This window comes from Heterobasidion irregulare (genome assembly GCF_000320585.1).
Source record: "Heterobasidion irregulare TC 32-1 unplaced genomic scaffold scaffold_05, whole genome shotgun sequence".
Classification (NCBI taxonomy): Eukaryota; Fungi; Basidiomycota; class Agaricomycetes; order Russulales; family Bondarzewiaceae; genus Heterobasidion; species Heterobasidion irregulare.
In genome coordinates, this window is record NW_009258201.1 from 1,528,729 (window position 1) to 1,551,542 (window position 22,814).

At 50.5% G+C, this 22,814-nt stretch overlaps 9 protein-coding genes across 9 annotated transcripts; 2 read left to right on the forward strand and 7 right to left on the reverse strand.

Annotated features, from left to right (window-relative positions):
- Positions 1 to 92: 92 nt before the first annotated feature.
- Positions 93 to 4,608, reverse strand: HETIRDRAFT_317594 (uncharacterized protein; the record flags this gene model as incomplete). Its single annotated transcript, XM_009548136.1, has 15 exons — positions 93 to 306; positions 361 to 541; positions 599 to 707; positions 758 to 1,003; positions 1,058 to 1,329; positions 1,380 to 1,533; positions 1,586 to 1,705; positions 1,765 to 2,281; positions 2,325 to 2,705; positions 2,763 to 2,908; positions 2,960 to 3,289; positions 3,345 to 3,465; positions 3,521 to 4,021; positions 4,080 to 4,345; positions 4,402 to 4,608. The coding sequence occupies 15 exons, from the start codon at positions 4,606 to 4,608 to the stop codon at positions 93 to 95; spliced, it is 3,765 nt and encodes a 1,254-aa protein (XP_009546431.1).
- A 354-nt stretch (positions 4,609 to 4,962) lies between these two features.
- HETIRDRAFT_317563 (uncharacterized protein) lies at positions 4,963 to 5,486 on the reverse strand (the record flags this gene model as incomplete). Its single annotated transcript, XM_009548137.1, has 3 exons — positions 4,963 to 5,039; positions 5,093 to 5,234; positions 5,298 to 5,486. The coding sequence occupies 3 exons, from the start codon at positions 5,484 to 5,486 to the stop codon at positions 4,963 to 4,965; spliced, it is 408 nt and encodes a 135-aa protein (XP_009546432.1).
- A 921-nt stretch (positions 5,487 to 6,407) lies between these two features.
- HETIRDRAFT_417895 (uncharacterized protein) lies at positions 6,408 to 7,802 on the forward strand (the record flags this gene model as incomplete). The annotated part of the gene is made up of 7 exons (XM_009548138.1): positions 6,408 to 6,493; positions 6,544 to 6,726; positions 6,824 to 7,110; positions 7,163 to 7,302; positions 7,352 to 7,510; positions 7,562 to 7,647; positions 7,706 to 7,802. The coding sequence occupies 7 exons, from the start codon at positions 6,408 to 6,410 to the stop codon at positions 7,800 to 7,802; spliced, it is 1,038 nt and encodes a 345-aa protein (XP_009546433.1).
- A 115-nt stretch (positions 7,803 to 7,917) lies between these two features.
- Positions 7,918 to 10,912, reverse strand: HETIRDRAFT_317679 (uncharacterized protein; the record flags this gene model as incomplete). Its single annotated transcript, XM_009548139.1, has 21 exons — positions 7,918 to 8,043; positions 8,111 to 8,132; positions 8,185 to 8,375; positions 8,430 to 8,510; positions 8,561 to 8,576; positions 8,631 to 8,710; positions 8,765 to 8,895; positions 8,959 to 9,051; positions 9,104 to 9,201; positions 9,263 to 9,354; positions 9,463 to 9,655; positions 9,706 to 9,869; positions 9,928 to 9,951; positions 10,026 to 10,043; positions 10,099 to 10,115; positions 10,167 to 10,219; positions 10,280 to 10,449; positions 10,508 to 10,575; positions 10,629 to 10,654; positions 10,713 to 10,786; positions 10,862 to 10,912. 21 exons carry the CDS (start codon positions 10,910 to 10,912, stop codon positions 7,918 to 7,920), a joined length of 1,788 nt encoding a protein of 595 aa, XP_009546434.1.
- A 378-nt stretch (positions 10,913 to 11,290) lies between these two features.
- Positions 11,291 to 11,994, reverse strand: HETIRDRAFT_317584 (uncharacterized protein; the record flags this gene model as incomplete). Its single annotated transcript, XM_009548140.1, has 4 exons — positions 11,291 to 11,482; positions 11,540 to 11,601; positions 11,659 to 11,793; positions 11,847 to 11,994. The coding sequence occupies 4 exons, from the start codon at positions 11,992 to 11,994 to the stop codon at positions 11,291 to 11,293; spliced, it is 537 nt and encodes a 178-aa protein (XP_009546435.1).
- A 277-nt stretch (positions 11,995 to 12,271) lies between these two features.
- Positions 12,272 to 13,508, forward strand: HETIRDRAFT_317175 (uncharacterized protein; the record flags this gene model as incomplete). Its single annotated transcript, XM_009548141.1, has 7 exons — positions 12,272 to 12,355; positions 12,414 to 12,493; positions 12,542 to 12,621; positions 12,728 to 12,900; positions 12,956 to 13,264; positions 13,324 to 13,415; positions 13,469 to 13,508. 7 exons carry the CDS (start codon positions 12,272 to 12,274, stop codon positions 13,506 to 13,508), a joined length of 858 nt encoding a protein of 285 aa, XP_009546436.1.
- HETIRDRAFT_475358 (uncharacterized protein) lies at positions 13,466 to 14,963 on the reverse strand. Its single transcript, XM_009548142.1, has 2 exons — positions 14,460 to 14,963; positions 13,466 to 14,344 (listed from the first exon to the last, which is right to left on the reverse strand). Exons 1-2 carry the CDS (start codon positions 14,893 to 14,895, stop codon positions 13,605 to 13,607), a joined length of 1,176 nt encoding a protein of 391 aa, XP_009546437.1. The 5' UTR covers positions 14,896 to 14,963; the 3' UTR covers positions 13,466 to 13,604.
- A 60-nt stretch (positions 14,964 to 15,023) lies between these two features.
- por1 (NADPH cytochrome P450 reductase) lies at positions 15,024 to 17,811 on the reverse strand. Its single transcript, XM_009547612.1, has 4 exons — positions 17,581 to 17,811; positions 16,953 to 17,520; positions 15,934 to 16,898; positions 15,024 to 15,865 (listed from the first exon to the last, which is right to left on the reverse strand). The coding sequence occupies exons 1-4, from the start codon at positions 17,761 to 17,763 to the stop codon at positions 15,386 to 15,388; spliced, it is 2,196 nt and encodes a 731-aa protein (XP_009545907.1). The 5' UTR covers positions 17,764 to 17,811; the 3' UTR covers positions 15,024 to 15,385.
- A 756-nt stretch (positions 17,812 to 18,567) lies between these two features.
- Positions 18,568 to 20,067, reverse strand: HETIRDRAFT_50909 (uncharacterized protein; the record flags this gene model as incomplete). The annotated part of the gene is made up of 6 exons (XM_009547533.1): positions 18,568 to 18,742; positions 19,050 to 19,312; positions 19,378 to 19,431; positions 19,495 to 19,802; positions 19,875 to 19,926; positions 19,993 to 20,067. Coding segments are annotated over 6 exons (927 nt in total), but the record flags the coding sequence as incomplete, so codon positions are not given.
- Between the last annotated feature and the right edge of the window lie 2,747 nt (positions 20,068 to 22,814).

A 22,814-nucleotide genomic window follows, 5' to 3' on the forward strand; every position in this document is an offset into this window, starting at 1 on the left:
CGCATACAATTCAATGTTGATCATATACATAATGGCATCTGTTATGAGGCACATCTCGAATCGCTACAACCTGAGAATCTGCTTGCTATCTGCTAATGCATGCCCTGAAGGGTCTCCAAAATTCGTCGTATATGCGCGTACTTCTGCGCCAGCTTTTCTGCCTCGTTCTCACCTGACATGATCTGTTCCATCTCCGGTGATGTCTCAGAGTAATTCATAAACTGCTCTAAGAAATCACCATCAAGGAAACCATAAGCGGCCTCATCAGCATCCGTCCTCTCCCGTCCTCCAGCTGGCGTTCTCCACCTGAAAGGGAATCATGAGTTGATTGCCCGAAAGTCCTCAAGATGATGCAGTTACCTTGTATGACGAGCCCCCGCGACATCGGTGACGATCTTGCTTAGGTTCCGCTGAACAGCACTCATCTGTAAGGAAAGCTCCTCGCCCATGTCAAGAAGGACACCTATCCGCCCCGATGCCGTGAAAATCAAGGCTTTTGATTCAATCGCATCTTCAGCGGCATCCGACGAATGTATAGCGCCTACGAAACAGATATCAGAGAAAGACCAGGAAAATAAGATGAAGGCGCTACACTTACCCAGCACAATTTTGTTGACAAGGTCGTCGAGATGATAGTGCCCATCTCGATACAAAACCGTCCTTTGTTCTAAACGTTGAACGCTGAAAGTAAAGAGGTTGCAGTCGCTCTGTGATGCAATACGGTCAACGAGGACCCGCATTCATCGTTATTGCTTACATTTGCACCAACAACGCCTTCTTCCCCCCATGCTTCGACTGCGACTGGCCATAAAGGACCATAATCCCTTGCGACTGTTGTCAAAGTCTCACCCTGGAAAGATAATATAGAGACAGAGCTAATGGCGTCTCCAACGATCAAGCGAGAGCCATGGGTTGCGAGGCTCATGACTAGGTAATTATGATTCCACTCGCAGACTTTTGTCAAAGATGGATTGTCACCAGCCTCCAATCTATAAACCGCAACCTGAGAATGAAGAGTGATTCAGAAGATGAATCTACTGATGTATCCAAAACATACCGAAGAATTCACCGCGCCCACGATGAAGCCATCGATCGATGACAACTGATAAATACAGCCGGGGACATCGATTGAGGCCACAATTTCGAGAGCAATGTGTGCCGAACTCCTGTCATTCATTGAAAAGACATACAATCGTCCTTGCGAAGGTTCCTTTTCGGCCGGGTCAAAATTTGCTGTCCCCAGGCACCAGTGGGAATCCCCCCCTTTGACAATGACATTCTGGATAGCTGTGACTTCATGATGCATCTCGCATGCAAATTGACCCAAAACTTGAAGCCTCTTTGAATAAAATCGCATGAATAATGGAAAGAGTGCATACCCTGAAACGTCGTGTCGTCGAGCACTTTGAAAGAGCTGGCCATCATCTCCGCATCGCCAACACGTCCAGGCTCCGTGCGCACACACCCTACTCCAAAGGTCCTCAGGGCGGGAGAATATGCTAACCTTCGAGGGTTGTCCAAGCCCAAAGGGATCTGAAAGATGTTGTTTACAGATCCATAAAAACTGTCAAAGATATGTACTCACTGAGCGAATGTGCATCTTGTCCAAGTCGCGAACGCGTCCGATTACTAGACCAGACGAGGTCGCGGCCACAAGACACGATTGCCACCACGCAGTGTTCACCACGGATGCGGCAGATGCATCCTGGTAAGAAGGTCAACAGGTCAAAAATCCAACGACGGTCCAGACAGATTTGTACACACTTTCAAGAGGACAGGCGAACGCTGTAGACGCTCCTTGCCCCAGAACAACATAGCAGCTGTCGTTCCCAACGCAAGCACAGTAGAGCGTCCATCTACCTGACTCCTGACTAGAGAGACCGGTGAATGACCTAGTGACATGGTTTTTCTGTCGCCGAGTTGTTGTCCTTGATATGAGTATGATACCAACGTTCCATCTGCCAATCCGATCAACAGATGCGAATGATATTCAGAGCTGGTCGGTGCGGGCGGCGGTACGAAACCAAGTAATAGAAGAGAGCGAGGAAGCGATGGAACGTGGACGGGATCGCATACACGCCCTAAGTAGTCGTTTGCTTTGGTAACAGACAGGATCTCCACGCGGTGAGGTGCCCAGAATCCCACAATAACGAATGCCGAGAATGGATCCGAATGATTGATTGGGCTGCAAGAAATTGCCGCTATTTCACCAGCCAGATCGCGATGGCTACATGGGATATGATCAATGCCTACGACACCATTTATGGTTGAGGGCGACCACCTACCCTGAAAATTTCAATCCCCCCTCCTCGTTCAAATTCAACACAGCTACCCGGCCTCCTTTTAATGCCAAAACGATCTGGCTGCTGTTGACAGAGGCAAGTACGATCTCTCTCCTGGACCACGTTACTCCCTGATCACTTGGAGCCCACTCGCTCACCACTCGATGCATGTCCAGAGTTGCATCGTATTCAACCAACACTACCCGTTTGGGGGTGACCTGAACAACGAGTGGCGAGTCTTCGTACGTCAAAGAGGTAGCACCCGGTTTCTTTGTGCGTCTGGCCAGATTGTTTACAGCTAGAGTCGGAGACTTTGTGATGAAACCAGCAACTAATGGATCGATTCGTGTGACCGTCTCTGTGTTGTTCAGGCGGAAAACAGAGGATTGTTGCCCGTCTGAGACAATGATATGTGAGTCCTGACTAGAGGCAAAATATTATGCATAGTTCGTAAAAGCGCTCAAGAACGTGAGAACTCACAGATTCTTAAAGGTGGGTCGAATCGACCATAGCCCTGTCACATCATGAAATCCTTCGATAAGGGCCTGTTCATGGAAGTCTGCACCGTTCCGTATGACTCGCAAGCTCCCAGCATTCTTGCCGCCGGAACATGTCACTATATTAGACTATATATAAAATAGCATCAGTGAGGGTTTGTGTTAACAAACGAGACTCACATGTCCGCTCCCGTCTGTATCTGCCAGCACTGCATCCATAATAGGGGCAATGTTCTTCCACGTATCCATGACCTCTAAGAAATTGCCCTGGGACCGAACGACTCGGCCGATGTCCTTCCTTGAGTCGACACCGGCCTTCCCCTTGCCCTTATCGTTTGATATAAGAAAATCAGGAGAGACGGTTACAACGCTAGGGGCGATAAGTAAAGTGGGAAGTTTGAGTGCCGAAAATGGCGATGAGTGGACTCTAAGGAGTTGCGAGTCTCCAAAGTGAGAACCCAGATAGAATACTTGTGATGACAGGTACGTGAGCGTTGTCGGTGGAGAAACCTGTTGACATGACTTCGTTGTAATAATATCTGGAGTAAATGTAGAAGATACGCACTTGACCGAGTGGAAGAAGAATGAGCCCCTGATCCTGCAAACGGTCGAGCGAGAGCAAGGCCAACTGGCCATATGCGTCCCCAATGATGTAACTAGTGCCGGTCCCAGAGACAGGACACCATCTGAAAATGTTGATATGCGGTCAATATATTTCAAAAAGCAAACACAGGAACTCACGCTGTTACCTCACTCCATGGCCAATCGACATTGGCCTTAGCCTTCCGCTTCTTGGTCTCTCTGTCTTTCTCTTTCTCTTTGGCCAACAATGATAGCTTCTCGTCCTTGCTCTTCTTCTTACTTTCCAATCTCCTTTGCTTACCCTTGTATTTGTCCTGCCAGTCTTTGGACGCAAACGGAAATAATTGGATCTTCCGTCCCCCAACTACCAGCACACCCCCTGAGAACACGGCGTCATCATCGTCATCGAAGCTCACAGACTCTATGGAGGGAACGTTGATGAGGATGGGTGGACTGTCTGTGAAAGGATATGCTGCAGTCGGGAGAGGGGTAGGGGGGAGCAAGAGAGATGGAGAAGGGGATAACTCATATGCGCTAATATCTAAATCGCGCGAAAGAAGCTGCACTTGTTGGTTGTGATCCAGGTGCAATATTGCCAGAGCGTGTATACCGGAGCGGGACGATATGAAAGCAAGAGAGAGTACACTGAACTCTGGTACTCTACGTATGATTGAAATCGTCAAATGAGTTCATAAAGAATGATAATATGGACACGCACGCAACATCAAAGTCCACATCCATTCGATCGCCTTTGAAAACGATTGCCCTCAGCTTGCCTGCGTAACAACTGGCAATAGCAACTCGACCAGATGCATTCACAACCACGTCTTGCAGGAACTCAGCCGGGCGCGCATTTCGTTCATAGAGCTCGATGGTTTGCGATAACTCGAGCAGAAGCCCTCCTGTCTTCGAGTTTCTGCTGGTAAGTAGGACTACCTTTGGATCTGGATGGTCTGTTAGTAGTAAGAGGTTATCTCGAGAGTTCTAGAAACGACCGCGGTGTCAAAACATAACTTGCAACACTTAATATCGTTCCATACCGTGGATGCGACAGCCTTGAGAGCCGAGATACGGCCCCATATATCTACACCACATTCGTGTTTCAGACCCTCCGGCCGAGTAGAGAATATATCTATTCTGTTGATCTTTGCGACAACAAGATGCTCGAGAGATGTGTCAGGAGTGAGATGGCATTTCAGGGAACTGACTACCGAAGACGACGGATGAAATGTGGTGACGACCTTCATAGCAGTTGTGGAGGATATCGTCTGTGTCGAGGGCCACGATCATCTGGAACCATTACACGTTCCGATCATCTCGGCCCGGCCCCCGGCAGCCAACTCCAACCCGTCACAGGAAATGCTATGAATCGTCCTCAGCACTGATAATTTGCATGGTTCCATCTTCGTTCATGACCACATCCTCTCCTCCACCTCCCCGCTCCTCATCGGTGCTCACGTCCTTCGTCGTCAAATATTGGTCCAGTCTCCGAACCCGTTTGCCATCAATCTGGTTTTCCAGGGCCTTGGGCTTTCGTTGTGCGGGAGGATTTGTTGAATCCGGCCATGGAATTATCTCTTCACAGGCCAAGCCCATCAATGTCAAGTCAGGTCAATTCTTGCACGGACATCCTCACCCTCTAGGAACAGGTACTCGTCTACCCTCCGTACAACAGAAGCTTTTCGCGCGAAATGAGTGACGAGAAACCCGACCATGATCATTGACGCGTACCGATATCTCTCTGCTGTATGACCTTGCTTTTTCTATCCCGATCCAGTGATGTCTTCTGGCTCGCCTCTGCGAGTCTCTTGATGAACTCCTCTGCCGCCATTGAAATTAGGAATGCAGCTTCTTTCGCCACTATCGGAAGTTCCTATCACGATCAGCGCAGATGAGTAGACATGGTCTCGAGATCTGAATAATCAGACTACTTCACCTTGTCTGCCTTCATGATCCTCTGCACACGTGCTAATGGGAGCAAGGATTTTCCACCCTCTCTAACTTCCTGAGGACATGCTTTTGTCCTCTTCTTCTCCTGAGGCTGATTCTGCTCTGTGGGCGTGCTGTCTGTCGGCGCGTTCTCTGCAGGTTCAAGCGGCGGAGAAATCGTGGATTCTCCTTCCATTTCCATATTTCGACACCGTTGCGATTGTATAATAAGAGAGTGAAATTTTTAGAAGACAATTGAAGCTGGCGCGGCGTAGCTTGAGTCGGGGAAGTTGTATTGAGGAAATTCAGTCAGCGCTTCAGCCGACGCGACTGGACGCGTTGGTGGCGCAGGAAATTGACGCGTGGCGCGTTCGATTGAATTCTCCTTCAGATCGTCATTTCCTCCTCAGCATCCACTTACCTACGTATATCATGGTCTCTTCTCACCTTGTAGAAGCGCTCTCCTCACCTACACATGCTTTACTTGAACTCTATAAAACTCAGGGTTGCAGCGGCCAATCCTCAAACATTGACTTTCCAACCGTCGTGACCAAACATTTCTCAGATGTCTTCAAATTCGACGATGCGTTCCGCGAAGTAGTAATTATAGTAACACTCTATCTCAATTCACTGACAGATCTATATAGATTCCTCCACTTGATGTGCAACATCCCCCCGAGAGCCACCGCGACCGTTCTCTCATCCGATTTCGAGCGATGGTCCAAGACACTTCTCCCTCCCCTGAGATGTATCTATCAAAATCAACTTCTGGAAAGTGCGGAGGATGGGGCATTACTCAAACAGAAGGTGATGATGAAGTCCAGATTGACCACTCGAATTTAAGAGACTGTTCGGTCGTCTGGGCTGTGAGCGTTCCTGGAGAGAGCCAATGGGTTCGGGATAGTGTAGATGGAAGCATACGAACGCAAACTGAAGGTCTGCTCGACCACCTTTGACTATCCCCTGCCTTCTGAGATCTCGACTTTCCAGATACAATTATTCATATACCTCAGCGGCCGCATAAGTACCCTCCCATCCAAGAATCGCATATTGGTGTCCAGATTAAGGTATCCACAACCCAAATCACCAGCTCCTCTTTCACATAACCATCCTCCCAATGTTCCAGATATATGAAAATTTCGGAAATAATCCGCCGAAAATGAACGATGTTCTCGACTTTGTTGGCATCCTCACTCATGAGCCGTAATGCTAGCCCTTGCTACCTTTCTTATTATGTGCTCATCAAAATACAGGTTGCATGCCGAAACTGACGTCATTCTCAACGTACCCACGTTGCATGTTTTATTCACTAGACCACAGAAGCTGGATGTCCTCCCTACACCCGGATTCCACACGACTGCGACGGAAGCACTACAGAAAGAGCTCGTCTCATGGATTGCGGAGGAAGCTCTTGGAGGTGATCAAGATGCTGCCGAGTGGGTCTTGCTCGCCTCCATTGCTCGTGTGTTCGTCTTACTTGTTTCATCTATCACTGGCTGTTCTCGGCTTGATGCAATGTCTTTTGGTTGGTAGACAATCTCGTATCCGCTCCCTGAACCCGCCTTCTCTAGCTCTATCACACTTCCCACCGCCCTCATCCCCTTCACTTGAGCCCCCGCCTCCCACGATCTCCCATGTCCTTTCCCTTCTCCTTCCGACTTTCGTGACCCTCCCACTCTCCTTGGAGCTTCTCAACACTACCCCTTTTGTTCCAGAAAGTTCAGAAGAAGACCTCTCTTCTGGGGTTCTCCAACTTTCCAGCGGCACAACGCTCTTGATAACTGAGACCAATGTGCGAGAGGGCCAACTCGTCGAGAAAGGTGCGTTCCAACCATACTATTTCTCCACAAATGAGCGACATCGTCTTCGCAGGAGTTATGAACGTCATGGCTATCCAAGATGTTATGGAGTCCCAGACCCTCTCCTACAAATTTCCCTTCAGTCAATTTTCCTTCCCGACTGACATTCAATTCATTGTGCTCAGCGAAGGGAAGAAGAGTGTATTTTTGAAGGTTCATTCAATTTCTCTATTCCCTTTTCCTATCTGAGAAATCGGTGCAGACGGACGTGACGGTCCCTCTGAGGCCTTCTGGCTCTTCAAACCTCTATAAGCCCAATTCCCAGGTCGTCTTACCCTCCTTGGAAAAGTTGGCTTCGTTCCGACGCCTCATCCTTGGCGCGAGGTTCGGCAAAATTGAAGTTGGGCAACAAACGTCCGAGGTGCGAACAAAGCATTTAGGCATTCCAGCTCATCCTCATTCATAAACATAGCATATTCAACAAGACTTCGTTGAAGAGAGGAAGTCTGACAAATCGATATCATCCGACCATTTGAAGTTGAGCATCACAACGACCAGGTAAGTCACTCTCAGTTTTTTTGAGACGTTGGTCAATTCACCTGCGTCGGATTAACAGGTTATTGGGACTAACATTACTCGAGAAGGAGCTCACTATTGAGACATGGAAACGTTCAAAAGCTCTTGAAGCAAGGCGCAAGGCGCGATTAGATTAGCACGCACATGTGCATCAGCCGACTCGACATGTATCGTTGAGCATTTTAATTGCCTCATGTATTTCCTATCACAACTTCAAATATTTGGCATTGTGTTTATCTATCAGAATCCTTGTTATGGTCGCCCTAGCTTATTACGGCTTGCCTGAAGCCAATCCTCTCCAAGCTCTTGAACCACGTCATGCAGCACTTGTTTCACCGTCGACAACGCCTTTCCACTACCTTCTAGATAATATTTGATCTGGGTGTATCCGCGTAGTCGTGAGCATAGGATCCTGTGAACAGAATGGAGTCGGCAGTCGACGTACCTTGGGTTCCGTGCCGCTGGTCCTTTTGGATGTGTCAATACTTGTTGATATAGGCGTGAGGCAATGCATCTTACCTTGTCGTCAACACAATTTTAACGCCCTCCCGAGATTGTGCCCTGAATTGAATCATGTGCCCAGACGACAGTGGAAGCTTGGGCTTGTATTCCGGTGGGTTGGAACTATCGTAGCCGGTAGTCAAGTCACAGACACCAGTGATGCTAAGCCCGGCGATGGTCTGAGGATAGGCTGGATGGTTTTGTGCGGCCTGAAAGTCTCGATGGGATAAAATTACGGCTAGCAGTCGTGACTCTGGACTCACTTTTCCGTCATAGTTGCGAATGCGAGTGAAAATACGATCGATGATATGGGCATCATCGCAGATGAAGTAACTGTTGCTTGTCTGAGGACGAGTCAAATTTAAAATCTGAGATGATAGAAACTGGTCCATACTACAAAATAGCCGTATCTTATCATCCAGGTTAACCACACAGAAAATAGAGCTTATTCGCACAACTCCCACCTGTCATAAAGCTCCTGGAGATATTCAGATGCTGTTTTCCCCTGTCGATGCAGCGAGGCTACAAGTTCTGCAAAAACGGCCTGTTCACGAGAATTCATATCCAGGATTAGAACGCATAGACAATGTAGACTGACTGTTGCTGCAACCCCGTCTTTATCTCGGACCTCACAGCCAAACATATATCCAATGGCTTCCTCGTAACCAAACGGCACCTCAAAGCCGTCTTCAACCAAGCCCAATGCAGTGTTTCCAATATACTTGAATCCTACATCATCATTTAGATCAGTTAATTGTTTCTAGCGTTCATAAGACGCAATTTCTCGCCCACCGGTCAAGCACTCCACAAATCTGAATCCTTCAATGTGTGCCATAGTCTCTATCATCTTAGAGCTTACTGTGGACGCAACCATAGCGAGCTGTTCTGTGTCGAATACGTCAATTATGACGGCAACTCAATCTTTTGGATGACTTACCTATAGGCTTCCCGGAAGCCTTGTACAACTCCAGTACTCGCCCAGCAAACAAGGTCCCTAATTGATCGCCCGTGAATATAGTCCAATTCCCATCCGACCTTTCAAGCACCACGGAAAATTCAGTCGCTTGTAAGCACAATGACGTTCAATTGAACCAACCTCTTCTCAGACGCGGAGAATCTGTCAGAATCCGGGTCCTGCGCTAAAAAATACGCTGCCCCCACTCTGTCTGCTGTTTGGATTGCAAGGTCCTATGGCAATAATGACGAAAGATGACCACACAACACATCAAGAACATACCATTGCGCCTTGGATATGAACAGGGCATTCTGAGCAACCGGTATGTGTCGACTCACTACTGCATGTAACACACCTTTTTCCTCCGGATTTGGAAACTTCACTGTGGGGAATTCTGGATCAGGAACCTGCTGCTCCCTTACTGGAATGAAAGGAGGGAGCCCAAAAATCTCAAAAGCCTTGGCCACGAATGGGTGGCTGACGCCGTGCATAGAAGTGTTGACGAATCTGACATTGGTCAGAGAATTGAGAGGGCTGTGGTTGTTTAATATCGAGACATATAGACATGATTTATACCCACTCACGCAGAAACACACAGTTTGCCTATGCTAGCAAAATAGTCTTGTGCCAAACTATCAGTCGGATCTTGATAAAGTGGGGAAGACGTGATATCGTTCATGTCCCAGCTCTTCGGTTCAAGCTTGTCTTTGATAGAGTCAGCGATCCCTTTATCGTGCGGCCCGATTATCTGAGTGTTCAGACAGGTCAGAAAGGTACGTTGACTTGTAGACCCATATGAGTCTCACCTGTACCGCATTTTCCCAGTAGACCTACAGGAATAAGTGATTCAATACGTCTTCTCTGTACCGCTTATTCAATAATGAACACTAGCACAAAAACGCACTTTATACCCGTTGTCGTCCTGCAAATCAATTCAAATGAATTTTACCCATACTGTAGAGCGATCCTTCACTCACCTTTGGATTATGGCTGGCTATCAAAATTGAGTTCAATAAGTAGATTTGCACATGAGCGACGATATCACCTGTGATCATCACGCCACATGCCGCGTGTAGCCTTTTGACGCCAAAGGGAACCCTAAGAGACATCAGGCATCTAAGTGTAAGCAGGCCATTTGATGAGCACGACCACTCGCACATGGGTGTATGAACTAGGCCCCGAAGCAGGTAAACTTTGACACCTTGTGCAATGAACGCCAAACCAGTCAACCTCGCCCATCGAGCTGAGTGATATCGATGGTCATGCCCAATGACCACACCGCGCTCCATCGCATTGTCTACATGCTTCAAAACATACGCGCAGAGACCCTACAAAGTACATTGAGTCAGATTTCTGCCATTTAAGAGCTATCGATCGTCTGCAGACCTGAGAAGATTGTATTACTATGAGATCATTCATACGAGCCCAGCCAGCTTCCATGCGGCCTCTAAGACCTGCCAGAGAAGTTGGGAGATAACATCCGGATGCATGAAAACGGTATACTCACCTGCCGTCCCAAATTCAATTCGATTCCTATTTTGAAGGAGATTCAACTCTTTGTTGAAAAAATGAGAATTCAGCGCTATGTTACCTCATCCTTTTCTCCAGCTCCCCAGTATTTCCTTTGTTTCGGAGTTGTTCAATCTCGTTTCTAGTGTCAGCATTCTAGATGCGAAGGGGGTGAGTATTTCGGCACCATGATCAGTGTCAGGGTTTAGGGAAAGGACAGTTATGTCTTACTTGATCCAGCCGAAGCCATTCATCGACCAGGATATCGAGTGAGGTGGACATGCTTGAGTACTGGGCCAAGTGCTTGTTGCGACAGTGATCATAGTTCCTGATAAGTCGTGCATGTCCCAATGACCAATCCCGATAGCTTTGCAACCCCGCGACCGAATCTGAATGTGTATTCCGCGAATAATTTACTTCGCCTCATAGGGCCCGCTTATCAGTATGAAAAGTACAAGATCCAGCTCGTTAATGATACTTAAACAGAGACATGCAATCAATGCAAGCAGATGCGGCTGGGGGAAGGCGGAACAGTATCTAGACACTCATACTTTGTCTCAACTTGAGCAAAGTTGAACCTCATCTAGCACAGAGAACAGGATGCAGACACGAAGTGAATGACTGTGTCGAACGGACGACCGGGCCATGTATGACCACGCCTCACAATCGTGCGGTGATCTTTTGGACCAACTCTCTAGCATCGTCGTCGTCCAACTCCTCACGAGCTTCAAATTCCATTCGATGCATTTCCTTATGCGTCGGAGGGTGCCTCTTTGAGACTATATTCTTGCTTTTGATGCCAGATGTCGCAGCTGGACCAAAATTCGGTGCCGGAATAACATGGTAATGAACCTAGACAAAAGCGATCAGTCGCGTTTGCATTCCACAAGCTGACCAAGCGAGACTTACATGCGGGACAGCCTGCGCATACTCCTGATTGCAGACAACATTCAAAGCTGTGTTATGCAGAGCTATAGCGTTGCATTCGCATTAGAATATATAACGCGAATTATGATTAAACAGTAAACCTTCTGTCAATGCACGCGAGACATGTGCTACTGCTTCACCTAAGGCACCAGCAAAATCGGAGGGAAGTTCAGATATCCGTGCACAATGAGTCTTCGGTACAATGAGGGTATGACCAGGGCGGAGAGGCAGGATATCTATGACACGGATGAACTTGAAGCCAATGAATGAAAAGGAACGAATTTCAGACCCAGGAATGCTATGACTTTATCTGTTTCGTATAAACGGTGAGCTTCCGCATCCTGCCGTATTATTCGACAGAAGATGCAATCCGGGCTGTCCGTCCAAGATGGTCCTACTTCACGATTGACATGATCCCCGATGAGAAAAGAAGTCATATCTTCGGTCTTGTTGCGTAGGAATCAGATGGCTAGTTCATCCGTTGACGTTGACGAATTAAGTTTGGATTTAGAGAGGATGCAATGTTCACCCCGCACAAAATTGTACTCACAATGCACATAGGGGTTGAAATCGGGAGGATGCTGCAGGAGGCAGTAACACTCTCGGGTAGAAAGGCATGTTGGCGGGCCGTCGGGTCCGGCCTACCTTTGATTTTCTCCTACCTGAACCTGGCACAAGTTGAAGAAAAGCGCTCAGGTTTGCGTCATCTATACAATGTCTCGAGGCAACCGAGTTGTATCGTCAGGAAACATGTCTACTTCGATGCGAGACAATTACAATCAACACGGTGTTGGCGAGGTATTGACAGCAGAATTCACTGTAATGTCTATGGTATTCCTAACATGATCTCGAACAGTACTATAGAAAGGTGGGCGTCACGTACAGAAATCCACACTACCCGGGGGTACGCCGGTGTCTCTTTGCATGGTTCACGAGGTAACCTTACATTGCCCTGAAGTCGCAATTTCGATTGACCCAGTGAAGTTGGTGGCAACAGGAGCACGCCAATATCGATGCCAGAGGACCAACAATATTTGACATGGCATGTGGTGTGCACTCATCAAGTCACTCTTTGTCAATGTTCACGCTGACCTAGCTCTCTAGGAAGGTGAACCCCAACTTTTCTGCTGCGGGCGGGACGTTTACATTCCCTCCTCGCTTAAAGTGGAGAAGTAATCATCGCCCTCCAAGAATGGTGGTTGAGCGGGCTATCTACAAACAACCAACCCACCCCAACCGAAATCACACAAATGTCTATTCCCTTGCCACGTTCCAAATCACATATACTCCTCCCACCGCTCGATTCGCATACTCCAAGGCCATTGGTTATGGCTGCTGATCCTGTGAGATATTCGCTATTATCGTACCGCTGAGGCTCTTTGACCTGGCTGTACACAGTATACGTCGGAAGCATTCAAGGCGCGCACATCCTTACCTTGTGCTGCGCTCTCCTTTTCCGATATTGCACAAGGCATTATGCCTGCCTCGACATCACGCCTGCCACTATCTGCGCCTGCTCAGGCTGCGACCGCCAAAAGCAAAGATGCAGTTTCGCCCCGAGAGATTATCCCCAATCTGGTCGAAATGGTCATATGCTCCTTCGCATTGCACCTGATCGAAACTCCTTCTGAGCTCTTCGCATTGCTGTGGGAGCTGAGCACAAAATGTCGTTGGCTAGTCATTCTAGCGCCGCACAAAAAACCACAGGTAGCATTGTCACTATGAGCACTTAGACGATGGCTGGCTGATGTGCTTGTCCTACACAGATCAAGGACGGCTGGGGATGGTCAAAATGGGATACAGAAAAATGGTCTAACTGTAGCATGGCTGAAGTTCAAGGAGAGTTCTTGTTTGATAGGTACATCTGCTCTTCTGTGCCTCAAGTCAAACCATAGCTGACACCGCCATCAGAGTGCATTGTCGTGTATATCGCAGTCTGAATGTTCGTTGATTTTAATATCGACGTCATCTCTCAGTTGGTACCAACCCAAGCTTAGAATTCTGGTTGATATATGCAAAGTGATCTGAAAATTAGATGTCATCTTGGTTAACTGCCAAACCGTCCGCGTGCAAGCCACCCTAGTGCGCCTGCAACGAAAGCACCGGAGGCCAGTACAGCAGCTACGTCCCGTTGCTTCGACACAGAGACGAGCCGCTCTATAGCTAGGCCGGCCTTTTCATCGACCGTTTCTGGTGGTTCGTCCACCACGACTTGTTCAGTGTGGCTCGGACTTCTTGTGACCTCCGCAGCCAACACGAGGCTCTCGAGCATCCTGTCCCGCGCCTCCAACCTTCCCTCCAAGGCGTTTATGCTTTCCCTCACCAATTCCCCATTCGCTCTCTCCAGTTCCTCCACCTTCCGCTCGAATGTCTGGGCCAAGCGCTTTCTTTTCCATGGCTCGACCAACACGATCGCAAGCACGAACACGAACACGTTGACGCCGAGCACCGCGAGCTGCCCATACGAGGATACGCTGCGGATCTTGTCCGACCAGACCTGCTCCTCGTGGTACCGCGCGAGGATCGCGCGCATGAGCTCGCTGAACTCCCGCTCCACCTCGTCTTCGGTCGCGCCCACCCCCGCTTTCGCGCGCGCTTCCTCCTGCTCATACAAGTGGTCCTGGCGCACGAGGACCGTGAAGCGCCCGACATCTGCGTCGTTCCACATTGACTTGCGCTGGAGCAGGTCGTTGACCTCTCGTTGTGAGTTGGAACGCTGTTGCATGGCCTCCTCATACGCCGTCTTGGCATCCCGTGCAGCCGTGCGTGCCGCGGCGATGCGCGTCTCTATGCATGTCAGTCACTCAGCTCGACCCATTGCAGAAACACAGAAGGAAAGGAAAATATTGAAAGAGACGAGAAAGCACACAAAGCGAACATGAAAACAACCGTGAAAACATACCTTGATCGACTACACGTCGTTTGAGCGCCTCGATCTCCTCGTACCCTGTCACCTTGTTGATTCGTCCACCGAGCTGGGAGAACGACGTTCCAAGCGATGCGACGAGTTCGTCGGTGCGCTGTCGCACGATGATGGCATTGCGCTCCGTCCAATAGCGGAGTTGTTCTCGAGCGTGAGCGACGCGGTCTTCAGGACTGGTGTGGTCGGCTGGCGGGGAACCGGGGTCTGGCGGAGGTGGTCGTGGCGAGGCATCGGTGTCTGCAACAGTAGACTGGGGCGAGGAAGGTTCAGACGTCGATACATCCTGCCTAGCGGCCCCGGATAGGGTCGGATCACCAGTGGACGAGGGATGCGCCGTGGAATACCATGACTTTCCAGATGTCGATGCGGCGGAAATACGGAAGACAGATGGTCTTGAGATGACCGCTCTTAGCATTTGGATACTCTGGAATGAACGTGGTCTCCGTGGCTGACCTTACAGCAGATGGTCGCTCCGTGGGTCGGTGGTGGACGTAGAGACAGAGAGTAAAAATCGAAACCGACTTTGTCCGAACAAGCACTCATGATCTTCAAGACATAATTCCGATAAATTATACAATTCTTAACTATTGCACATCTCCATGGCCGAGGAATCTAATCCAAACCTATATACAACGTCCCCCGCCCCCTTGGATAACCCAATAAGTAGTCGATCCAGTAACCAGCCTAATCAGTCGGCAGGCGCGCCCACAACGCTTCTACACACATAACGAGAAAACAGCCGAAGAAATGAAGATGGTAAAGTGGTAGGCTAGCAGTCGTAATGCGATAATTCACAGATGTATGGAGGATGATAGCGAACAGCGACCGAGTGAATGCACAAAAACAAAACAAAAATCCGAGCTCAAACCAAGCCCGGCGCCCGAACCAGAGGAGGCATCTGTCCCTCAGCTCCACACATCCAGCATCAACCGCGACCGCTCCTTGAGCAACTTAACCTCCGCAGCGCCCTCGACCTCCGCACTGCCGCCCTTCGCCTCACCAAGGATCCGCGCCAGCGCCTCCTCGACGGCTTTGCTCATGCTCTTCGCGTCGCCACAGATGTACACGTAGCCCTTGCCGTTAAGAATGGCGTCGGCGATTTGTGCGCGCTCCTGCCAGACCAGGTCCTGTACGTAGATCTTGCTGCCGTCGGGCTTGTATGGTGGCTCGCGGGAAAAGGCGCAGTGCAGCTCGAACTTGCCACGCAGCTCCTTTGTGTATTCTGCCCACTCTTCTTTGTACAGGAAGTCCTCAGTCGAGCGACGGCAACCGTAGAAAAGCGTGATGCGACCCCAATCGTTAAGTGCGTCAGGACCGTTCTTCTCGATCGTACGACGGGCGAGGGCCACACGCTCCTGAACGAAACCGCGGAAAGGTGCAACACCCTAAAGTTCCCAAGACCAATGATCAGAACATCACCAATGGCTCGCCATAATCAATCTGAAGTACTCACAGTGCCAGGACCAATCATGATGATAGGGCTCTTCGGGTTCGTGGGAAGCCTGAAAGTCGAGCGACGGACGTGGATCGGAGCCTTGTAAATACCGTTGTCGAGATGAGCGCCGCGAGGTCCTTCAATGGCGTACGAGGGCACGGCGACTGAAGCAGGCTTGCCCGAGGGGTCGCTCAGCAGAGGAGCTGACTCCCCGTTAGCCGCAAACTTGAGGTTGAGTAAGTAGTTGGAACCGACACCGTGAACCCACTTCTGCGGTACGCGTTCACCTGCAGACTGATATTTGAGAACGACGCAAGTGACGTGGATGGTGGTCGGGTGCAGTTTAGGGCTGGAGGAGATGGAGTAGTACCGAGGCTGCAGGCGAGAAATCGACGATACGATAATATCGAAGGGAATGTTCCAAACAGTCGTGTTGTCGGGAGTGGGGACGGCCGTGAGATCGTTACCGGCGGCGAGCTGGAGAAGTTCGCCAAGCTTGAGACAACCATCGTTGACTACTGAAGCGTACTCGTCCTTGTGCTGGTTAAGATTCTTCAAAAATGCCTCGGCCTCCGGGGTCGGCGCATACTTGGAAAGGGCGCCGAGAATTTGACGGCCAGCAACAGCGGAGATATCGAGGTAGTGGCGGAAGACGGTGCCGTAGGTAGTAGGGACGGGGAAAGGAACCTTGGCGAGAGCAGGGTCCAAGGACTCGATACCAATGACGGTATCACGCTTCTCGTAGAGTCCAAGAGCACAGAGTAAACGGTCAACCTCCACATCAGCATTAGACGGCCAGACCCCAACGTGGTCACCATGCTGGTATGTGATGCCAGAGCCTTCAATGTTGAGCTCAATGTGCACGCAGTTGCGGTCGTCCACGATCTGGAATAACTCGCGAGATACAGCGATTGGAGACGGGTAAGGGTTCTTGGCATCGTGAATACCTTTCGACCTGGTCAAAGCACGTGCAGACAACTCGCCTAGGATATATTTAAGCTTTGGCACGGCAGCAATGGTGAATGATGATCACTTACCGCGGTAGACCTTCTCCGGAGGGTGGGATTCGAGTTCGTTTACGGCGAAATCAGCCGTGTCGCTGCCCTGGCCTTCCTCGACACCCATAACGCGAGCAAACTCTTCCCACATGCCATCCTTCCATTCCAGGTAGTCCTCCTCCATGCTCTTATCGTCATCGCCCTCTCCGCGTTCGCCGATACGAGTAGCGCCCATTTTCGAAAGGTGCTGATCGACCTGCTTGGCGATGACATTGTAATGCTCGTATGTCCTGTTACCGAGACCGAAGACAACGTATTTGAGACCGTCAAGTTTATGTTCGCCATTGGAGAATTCGAAGGAGTCGTCAGCTAGGTTCTGCATGAGCTGAACGGCATTATCAGTGGGTTCTCCTTCTCCGTAGGTAGCCATAACGAAGATGGCAGCGCAGTCTTCCGGAAGCGTGTCAAGGTTTTCAAAGTCATACTCCTCGGGGTCGCAAACGAGGGAGGTGAGACCAAACTTGGATTTGGCCTCTTTGGCGATGCGGATAGCGTATTCCTCAGCCGTGCCGGTTTGCGAACCGTAGAAGATGACGAGGCGCTTTTTCTGTACGTAACGAAAGTCAGCCACGGACATACGACAGGGACTCTGGAAGCAAGGACATACGCCAGCCTTCAACTTTGCAACAAAGTCTCGGGGATTTCCACCGCCATTGGAATCCTTAGAAGGGATGGCGACCGCTTTCGACTTTGATGATGGTGCGAAGAGCTGATCGCGGAAGAGATAGATGGCGGCCAAGACGACGCCGACCGCGAGGACGGCGACGTCTGATGAGGAGGAGATAGCCATGGGGGGAGGGGCGACGACGACGAAGGTCGGTCGACGGAGGGAGGAAGGAGGAGAGGATGTACGGAAAGACCGAGGGAGATGATCGTGCGATGTATATATATTCCTCCTCATCGGACTCCGGCGGTCCCCGTCCCGCTTATTATGTCAGCACACATCGCGCGCTGCTTTGTCATCTCCGGTGTCTACTTCGCCCACTCTCTTCTCTTCGCTGCCGACTCGACTCAACCCCGGGTTTTGCTTCGTCTGCGTCAGCTTGCGTCTGTGCTCTCTTTGAGTCTCTTTGAGACCTCTCTACAGCTGCTGCATCGCCTGCAGCTCATAAGCCGTCCATCGCATGAAGACGCTCCGCGTACATAGTTCCACGCATATATGATATGATGTACATCATTCTCCACCATCTGAAGGGGTAACAGACGCCACATTCAACATTGCAGTGATGCTCATTTCGTTCGGCTGAGCGCTAAGCCCCCGTGCATACCCAGACACCTTCCTCTACTGTCAGAACCGCATCCGAAAAACGAGACAGCGGAAGTAAACCGACCCAATTCCAAACGGTCGGCCTATAGCACCATCTTATCTGATAAACACCCGCGTCCCTTGACGAGACACATTCGTACGGATTTACAGTCTCACAGCGACTCTTACTAGTGACGAAAGACCGCCCTCACAATCTTCCTCGGATGTCGGATCGTCTTACAACTCAATACAACTTTGCTCTCCCTAATCTCCGAAGCAGCCATTCATTCGCCGATGGCTTTCGGCCTCCAGGCGTCGGTTCCGATGAGTAGGTAAAAGCACTGACGACTATGCTCTTCCCTCCGGCCCACCCACTCGCATTCGCTCTCGCCCTCCCCACATCTCGTGGCTCCCAGGACTCAGCGCAACCCGACGCGCTTCCTTGGCCAGCGCGCTATCTGCACCCAGCTCGTACGTGCTCCATCGCTCGGCCAGCCGAGCCCATCTCACGACTGCCTCTGCACTACTCATTACGAGGTCCCACGTTCGTACAAGTAGGTCGTCGATCCCCGCACCGAGCGTCGCAGAGTAGCGATCAGGGCGACACACCAACAGCGTCCCCAAACACAATCGATACATGGAACGTTTTGATGCATGATGCGGAATGAGCGGAGCAAATATACACCGGGCGCACAACGATAGCGCCCCGTATAAAAAGCATCGCCAACCCACAAAAGCAGAAAATTTTCACGAAACCGTCAGCGAACCCGAAAGTAGCGCCGCAGGGTCATCTGCGGCGGTAGATGGGCGTTATCAAGGGCAGGACTCACTCTGAATGTGCTGCCGCAACCAGCATGGCGTCCGCCGCGAGCCGCCCGCGCTCGCTGTGATACCCTTCCTCCTCGCCAACGTCCCATATACGCCGCACGAGCCCGATAGCCTCCCACCCATCGATGGCGCCGTTTCCCCACTCCGCAAGGCGCGCGTAGAGGGCAGCCATTGCCCCAAGACGCCTGTCCGAGGCCCACGAACCCGCTTCGGACTGCGCACAGCATGCGCATACGCAATAGAAATCATAATTCTGCTGCAAAAACTCTCTACTCCCCCCGTCCGCTGTTAGCGCGTGCACGCAGAGTCCTCCTATATACCAGTGATTACGCACCTCCTCTCAGCTCTCGGCCTCTTCGTGTTCGTATACGTGGTCAACAGCTCCTACGACGCGCCAGCGCAGCATTCATGTCATCTGTTCTTGATCATAAGCGGCGTCCCACTCACCTCACTCTGTTTGATATCCTTCAGCGCGTAGACAACCAAGACACCCTCGTCGTCGCGCCACGAGTAGATGGAATTGAACGCGTGCGAGCACGCGTGGTTCAGCCGCGCCATACGAGGGAAGAGCCCCACGCCCTGGCCAGCTGCGACGGCATTCGTTTGGAATATAGCGAGCGGGAGTTGTTTGGCGTGTTCCTCTGGCGAGAGATTTTGGGGGAGGTTCACGTATGAGAGGTCGTAGAATGACTGGGACTGCGTGGGCGAGAGCGCCCGAACGCGGCTCAGGATGAAGTCTGTTGGGGAACCAGTGACTGTGTTGTGTGTTGTGGACGTCAGTCTGCGGCAATCCCTAGCTCATGAACCATAAGTGGAAATACACAGACTTCTGTCAGGGACTAAGAACAATGGCTGCTCGCGAATCAAGAGCTCTCCCCGCTGGGGTCAACACCATGTGAGCACATGAACATGGATGATCGAATGTCGAGGAACGCACACTCCCACCTTTATATCTCTGGACGCGATTGCCCCTTTGCCTCTACCTGGGAGGTCAAGTACAACAAACGCAGGTTCATCATCGACGCCAGCAAGCAAAGGACTCGATCTCCCGTCGAACCGAACAAGGACCGCGTCCTTCCAGGCAGCCAGCGCGGGTCCATACTGAGCGCTGACGTACCACAAGAGAAAGGAGGCGGTAGCAAACAGCAAACCTCTACGGATCTGTACGCGGGCATAGTAGACATGTGAGAGCCTCGTCGCAGTGGGCCGGATAGATACGCAGACAGACCGTTCCTTACAGTGAGCGGAGACGTACTTTGATCAAGAGGCCCGTCGAGTGCCCGGTTTGCTCGGATCGAGTGGTTTTACCCTCGTTGGTCTCCTCGTCCATGCCCTCCTTTGCGACGGTGGGCGCATTTCGCCGTCGAGTCGACATCACGGTTGGAGGAAGTGTTTGGTGTATGATCCTCCTTCGGAGTCTCCCGATCAGTGATCCACACTACTAAGTATGGGGGCCAAGACTATGGAAATCATTGCCGACGTTCACTTAATACCTCCAGCAGCCTACGGCTATCGATACCAACATCGATTGAACCTCGTGAATTCAATATACACTCGGCATCACTAGTCTCCGTGCAAGTTCAGCGCCATGACAAGCATTTGCAATTCGGTCAACAATCTCAAGCATATGTTCCACACACAGATAACATTCAATGTATCGTAAGATTGACAGTACGATTATTAAGAATGGTCTGTGGGGAAGGTCGGTATAGGGTGGATGTACGCAGCAAGGACGACGAAGACGACATGATTGACGGGATGGATGTCCTCTTGGAAACATACACTCGCTCCACAACTCCCATCGCGCGACGATGACCTGGGGTAATTGATTTTCAATTTGCTGCACCCTCGCAAACTACATAACTAGATCATGTGCAACCGAAAGAGAGAGTCAGAGAGGTCGACAGTGCACGAGAAGCGCCGAGTGCACAAACAAAAATGAACGTACATCGTATATGTACGACAGTGTCGTGAGCGATTCGGCAGCTGATAGGCCTCCGATCCGGGCTAAAATTTGGGCAAACAGTTGGGAAGGCAAGGTGGAAAGGGTGGCTGAGCACAAACCAAAGAGGTGACTGAGGTACACTGGTCAACATGAGCTGAGGGATCAGTGCAACATCGAGATCTCGATGTCCCCCAATGCAAAGACGCGGGGCCTATATGGTTCGGAGCGGCTCATAAAAGCTGGGGTATATAGAAGGATGAATTCAATAGAGTGACGATAAAATCATCCAGCGAGGAGTCTCGACAAGACAGCCCGAAGAGATTTTGGAGCTGCACGAGGAGCTTAAGTAGGGTTTCTGTGGGCAATCGCCGTAGAACGCCCACGCTCTGGCGGCAGTCCGGAAGGAGGATCGAAGGCGAAATGAAATTTTATATCTCAAGAAAATGCTTCAGCCTGGCCTGCGCCCATTAGTGGAGTGGGGTGCCGAGGGAGCTGCACTGCACTCTGTGGCTTGCCCGGTCATCGGACTCCTGGACGACCCCATCGTTTCGTTAACAGATGAACCGCAAGTGACGGTACGACCAATCGATCTCACCGGCACGCTCGCTCGGGGCTAGTGTCATCCACTATATGCCTTCGTCTCCTACAAAACGTCTTTACAGACGATTTAACAGACCATGTGAACCACTCACCTCGCCCGTCTTTTTGCTCTCTAACGTTTACACGACTAGGATGCCCTCACTCACGGCAGTTTAACGCGTACGAGCACGCATGAGCCGGTCGCGTCAGGCAGGCACACCGTGACCAGCTGCAATAGCATTTGCTTTGAACCAAGCTCGGAGAGCTGCGCCAAGGTTTCTCCCATCAGAGTTTTTGCAGTGTTTTACGCACGAGAGGTCGTCGAACGACTACCTACATGCGGCTGAGGACGATGTATGCTGGAAAACCTGTAGATGCACCCTCCCCAACGGTCTGCATCTTTCCAATTCGTAAATAGGACATTGGAGGGTCTGTATCAAACTATAAGCCTCGCCTGCTCGTGGATCAAGAGCTCGCACCGCTGGGGTCAATTTCATCATGTCAACATATGAACATAAATTATCAAGAGGAACTGACACTCCGTCGTATTTCCCCATTTCCTTCCTTGAGTCCCTCTCTCTTATTTTGCCCTGTATGGGGTTCACTACTCCTTTTCTGTGCGCGAGATGTTGGACGATAAAGGGGGAACCTGCCTTTTGACGATTTTGTCATGGTCTTCGCCTGTGGTTTTCCCCAACTTTCTATCCCTGGACAGAGACGCCCCTTTGCTCCTTCCTAACCGGTCGATCTTAACGAACACAAGGCCGGTTTTGACGCGAGCTCTACCCGAGTGTCCATCGAACCGAACCAGGGGTCTTCCTGGCAGCCAGCTCGCATCCATGCGGGCATACGACAGGGTGGACAAGATGTTAACAGACAAAAAACCAGCGCTCTTGGGTGTAGAATTGAGAGCGTAGGCACCCTTGCACGCCCTTTCGATTGTACTGTAGTTTGTTGGCCGTCATGTCGTCGGTTAAGAGGACGAGTTGGATTTCGGAATTTCCCGATGAGTGGGATTCGGTAGGGTCTGGTAGTGTAGGGTCTAGTCCAACCAACGGGGACTCTCACTATCAATTATTATTAGTTTCTAATGTTGACCGTAACATAGAAATAGCCATTCTGTTACAAGTCAATGCCAAATCGACATCATGAATCTGATATATGTTCGACACTCATCATTGACCTCAGAAGATCAGTGATCACATACGCCTCGTCGACAAAGCGAGGCTTTGCTATCTAGTCA